This window comes from Salpingoeca rosetta, assembly GCF_000188695.1.
Source record: "Salpingoeca rosetta unplaced genomic scaffold supercont1.19, whole genome shotgun sequence".
Classification (NCBI taxonomy): domain Eukaryota; class Choanoflagellata; order Craspedida; family Salpingoecidae; genus Salpingoeca; species Salpingoeca rosetta.
In genome coordinates, this window is record NW_004754915.1 from 431274 (window position 1) to 436273 (window position 5000).

The following is a 5000-nucleotide window of genomic DNA, read 5'->3' on the forward strand; positions in this document are numbered from 1 at the left end:
CCTATCGCGAATATCTTCAAACAACTTTCCACAATCCAATCCAGCACTTCGCGCTGGCGTTTTTCCCACCACATCCTCCCCATATCACCACCACACAACAAGGAGTCATCATCACACCTCACGCCACGCTCGCTCAGCACAAGCACAAGCACAAACACAAACACAAACACACAATCACCAAAGCACAAAGCACAAGACAACCATCTCTCACCACCTCCCTCCGTTCTCACGTTGGCGCCGCTCGACTTGGTTTTCACCAAGCAATGCACAAGTCGCGTCACCGCCAAGGAGGCGGGCGCGGCGCGCCACGTTGTTGCTTCAACCCACGAGAACTGCACCAGGCAAGATCACGCCCATCAACAGCAACACAACCACTGCCCACACAAACACACTCAGCGAGGAACCGAGAACACAGCGTTGTGGGCTCCCGCTTCTTACGTGACAGCGTCACTGGGTCGCTGTCATGCGCCACAGTGATCGTGCTGTGCTGCGTGTTGGCGGCGCCCCTTCTGCTGCCAGCCGCACAAGCACAGGAAGGAGGCGAACACGAGAACCAAGTCCCCTGCTTGATTGAGACATCAACCACAGTCGCGCCACGCGTGTGCGACTCCGTGATTGTCCGCGTACGCGATGGTGCAGATGATGTGGTCACCACCAACCTGACACAGGTGAACGGCAACATGACGCTCGTGCTCGGTGGCAACTTCCAAGGCACATGGGGCTTCCCAGACCTGATTTACGTGGGTGGCCAGATCTCCTTCGAGTACGACGGCAGCCCGTCGGAGATCCAACCCATGGGCGGCCTGACACTGGGAAGCGTCGACGCGGGGCCTCTGCACATCGGCGGCGGCATCAACGCACAGCCAGTGGATGCCAGCGACAACTCCCACCTACGCAATCTCACCGTGCCCTGCCTCTTCTCGCTCGGGTCGCCAGAGTTTGCCATGCGCGTCAACAGCGACAGCACCATGACGTTTGTCGCGCTGGCCCTTGGCCAATCCTCCACCACCCCGCTGCGCGTGCTCATCAACGCCAACGATGTGGATCGGCTCCCCGACGACCCGCTGCCGACCTGCCCACCGCTGCAAGTGTACGGGCACATCAAGCTGGATAAGCTTTCAAATGCAGACGTTGTTCTCGGCCACCTCCTCCATCTCGACGGCAATCTCAACATCAACAACGCCGCCACCACGACACAAGTGCGCGTCGTTGTTCGCGACGGCCCACCACCAACCCGCCCCGCAGAGCAGTCCCTCTCGTTTGCGTGGCCGCAGATGGTCGTCACCGGGGCCGTGCGCTTTTCGCCCGAGACGGTCACCACCAGCGCCGCGTCCATCGTCACCGTAGACGGGCTTGCATCCGCCCAGGGTGTTGCATATGGTGCAACAGTCACCGCCTTCACCGTCTTTGCCATCAACGGCGGTAATGTGCCACGCAGCAGTGTTGTGCAGGACTTTCAGGGCGGCGACTGCAGCTACCACGGCATCAAGATTGGCGGCGCGTGCACTTGCTGGGGCTTTGCAGCCGGTCCAACATGCGCAGACACAAACGGTGCGCTTGTGTACTTTGTTTGTGTGTGTGTGTTTGCTTGTTTGTTTGTTTGTTTGTTTGTTTGTTTGTTTGTACTTTTGTGTGTGTGCAAATTGCGTGTGCGAGTACGTGTGTTGTATGTGTTATATGTTCGTTGCTCATCCCTGTTGCTCTTCCATGTCTCACTCCCATGTCTCCTCGTTTCTCTTTGCTTCTATCCTCTCCTCCTTCCCTCCCCCTTTCCCCCGACAGCCCCGTCTGCGTGTCTGTTCTCTGCTGCGATCCCGCAGCTCTCGGGCAAGTTCTTCACTGTCGCCTCCCGCGCCCTCACACATGACGCCCCCGCCATCGCCGCCAGGCCCATCGCTTTTCTCCGTAGTTAGTTCGTTTTGCAGTGCACATGTGCGTTTGTGTGTGCGTGTTTATGTAGCTGGGTGGACGAAGGGCGCGTGGGTACTTCCGCGACCGTCGCACACACACACATACACACACACACACACGCACGCACACACGCACACACACTTCCACACACGCACAATGACACACACACACACACACGTCCACGTCACCCTCCCTCATCCATGTATCGCCCGATCGTCCGTTCCCCTCGCAATACCAGACGCGACCAACGGCACGTCGCGCTACCACTTGATCCCGCGAGTGACAACGATGCGTGTGGCTGCCGAGAATCGCACGTCCGTAGGCTGGCACCTCACCAGCGCCGGCCTTGACGCAATCACGTCGGATGAAGCGCCAGCACACCTCATTGCCCGCACCAGTGGAATGCTGCCGTCACTTCTCCTGACACCGCCTCGCACGGCCTGGTACCGCGCCGCCGACACCACGTATCGCGATGATAGTGCTGACGATGATGATGATGACGATGACGATGACGATGACGATGACGATGACGATGACGATGACGATGACGATGAAATTGAGGGAGAACGTGATGGTGATCCGCGCTGGCAGCATGCGCGCGCGTCATTGCCTGCACGCATCCTTGAAGGCACGTCGTTCGGGCCCGTTCGCCCGAACGGCAACTGCCCCGCGCTGTGCACGCAGTGCGAGACACCGACATTCTGTGTCAGCGGCGAAAATGTGTGCTCCGAGACACTGTCCGATTGCGGGTTTGCGAGCTTCTGCAGAGACGCGAGTGTGTGCGGCGGTGTGGAGCAAAGGGCAAGCCCTTTGGATCCAACGTGCGACCTCATGCGGGACGCGCCAACCACCACAACGGCAACTTCCACATCATCAGCTGCAACAACCACAACCACAACCACAACCACAACAACAACCACAACAACAGCAGCGACTACGGTGGCAGGCACAACTACAGCTCCAGGATCGACAACGACCACAACCACAACGCCTGCCGCATCCTCCAATACGCCAATGACAACCACAACCACAACAACCATCACAGCCACACCGACGACGATAACCACAACAACAACCAGCAGTACTACAACCACAACAACAACAACAACAACAACAACAACAACAACAACAACAACCACAACAACAACAACAACAACAACAACAACAACCATCACAGCCACACCGACGACGATAACCACAACAACAACCAGCAGTACTACAACCACAACAACAACAACAACAACAACAACCACAACAACAACAACAACAACAACAACAACCCCATCTGCTGCCAACGCGACCACGACACCACCAATTGCATCGACAAGCACGGCTGCCACGACGAGTGGTGGCGGTGGTACCACGTCCTCATCCGCAGTTGGCGATGCGGGCGCAATTGCCGGCATTGTTGTGGGCGTTGTCCTGTTCCTGGTGCTCATTGCCATCCTGATTGTCGTGCTGCTGCGCCGCCGGAAGAACAACGTGGACAGCGTCCTCACAGCACTCGGGTCTGTCAACCTCAACCCAACGTTCGACCCCAGCCATGGTGGCGGCCACGGAAGCAACGGCGCCAAGTCTGCTGCGCCACCCGTCCCCGCCCCCTTTGACCCAAAGCGCGTCGGCAGGTGGATGGATTCGCCGGTGTACACGCAGGACGGCAACAACAACAGCGGCGGCGGCGGCAGCGGCGGTATGGACGATGCAACGCGCGTTTCCCGCGTGCCCACGTCGTCCTCTGCAGCCACATCTGTTCGCCCACCGTCCGCCGCGCTCAGCGAGGCGTCCAACGCAGACATCATCTACACGAGCCGATCGGAGCTCAATCTGTCGTCGTACTTTGTGGTGCCCAAGCAGTGGCAGTACCCGCGGTCGAAGCTGCAGCTTGGCGAGCTGCTGGGACAGGGCCAGTTTGGTGCCGTGTACACGGCCGAGGCGCCCGGCATCATCGAGGGGTCGAGCGTGCACACGGTGGCGGCGAAGATGCTGAAGGAGACGGCGAGCGAGGCGGACCACGAGGACTTTATTGGGGAGCTCGAGCTCATGATGCAGATTGAGTGCCACCCGAACGTCGTCGCCTTCCTCGGCATCTGCACGCAGGAGGAGCCATACTTCATCCTGGTGGAGTTTATGGCCAACGGGAACCTGCGCGACTACCTGCGCACGTCCCGCGTTGCCGGCAGCAACAACCTCTGCCTCCTCCCCGCCGACCGCCTGCTGCAGTTTGCAATGGACATTGCAAGCGGCATGGCCCACCTCGCCAGTCAGCAGATTGTCCACAGGTGTGGTGTGTGTGTGTGTGTGTGTGTACTTGTGCGTGTGTGTGTGCACTTGTGTGTGTGTGTGTGTGTGTGTGTGTGTGTGTGTGTGTGTGTGTGTGTGTGTGTGTGTGTGTGTGTGTGTGTACTTGTGTGTGTGCTTGTGTGCGAACATGAAACCGCAGCGCTTCATGTTCCTGCCATTATTCCCTCACATGCCAGCACCCCCACCTGGCATCAACACCACTCACCGTGCCATCACCCTCACCCCACATCAGGGATCTGGCTGCGCGCAATGTGCTCGTTGACGCTGCGCTGACGGCGAAGATTGCGGACTTTGGTCTTGCCCGCGACGTCGCTGCCTCCCCAGAGGGGCACTACGCCGTCGTCAACAACCTCAGAAAGGTGCTGTGTGCGGATGAACGAGTGTGTGTGTGCATGTGTGTGTGTGTGGGGGGGGTATGAACGAGAGGGAGTGCGTGTATGTATGTGTGTGTGTGTGTGCACGTGTGCAGGATTGCATGTGGTGAGACGCATGAGAAGCAGATACGTACCATTCTCAACCCGTCCTTCTCTCCATCCCCGCTCCCTGCTGTTCAGATGCCGCTGAAGTGGATGGCGCCGGAAGCGCTGGACCCGAACCAGCGCGTGTTCTCGAGTGCCAGCGACGTGTGGTCGTTTGGCGTGTGCTTGGGCGAGATTGCCACGCTCGGCTGCAGCCCTTACGGCGGCATGAAGGGCGTGGAGGTTGCACGCTCCATCCTCATCGACGGGTTCAGGATGACAAAGCCACAGCACTGCTCGCAGGTGTGTTGATGTGTACAGGTGTGCGTA

At 58.8% G+C, this 5000-nt stretch overlaps 2 protein-coding genes across 2 annotated transcripts in view; one reads left to right on the plus strand and one right to left on the minus strand.

Annotated features, from left to right (window-relative positions):
- Nucleotides 1-2, minus strand: part of PTSG_07838 (uncharacterized protein) — a 3721-nt gene extending 3719 nt beyond the window's left edge. Inside the window, exon 1 of the mRNA XM_004991586.1 lies at nucleotides 1-2. This exon is cut by the window's left edge and continues 100 nt beyond it. The gene's annotated coding sequence lies outside the window, so the exon portion shown is untranslated.
- A 34-nt stretch (nucleotides 3-36) lies between these two features.
- PTSG_07839 (TK protein kinase) overlaps nucleotides 37-5000 on the plus strand; it is a gene marked incomplete at its 3' end in the record, with an annotated part of 6234 nt that continues 1270 nt past the window's right edge. The window contains exons 1-5 of the mRNA XM_004991587.1: nucleotides 37-1551; nucleotides 1783-1908; nucleotides 2150-4190; nucleotides 4445-4571; nucleotides 4767-4973. Of these exons, the coding sequence (XP_004991644.1) occupies nucleotides 264-1551; nucleotides 1783-1908; nucleotides 2150-4190; nucleotides 4445-4571; nucleotides 4767-4973 (3789 nt within the window). The 5' untranslated portion in view covers nucleotides 37-263. The remainder of the gene's footprint in view (nucleotides 1552-1782; nucleotides 1909-2149; nucleotides 4191-4444; nucleotides 4572-4766; nucleotides 4974-5000) is intronic.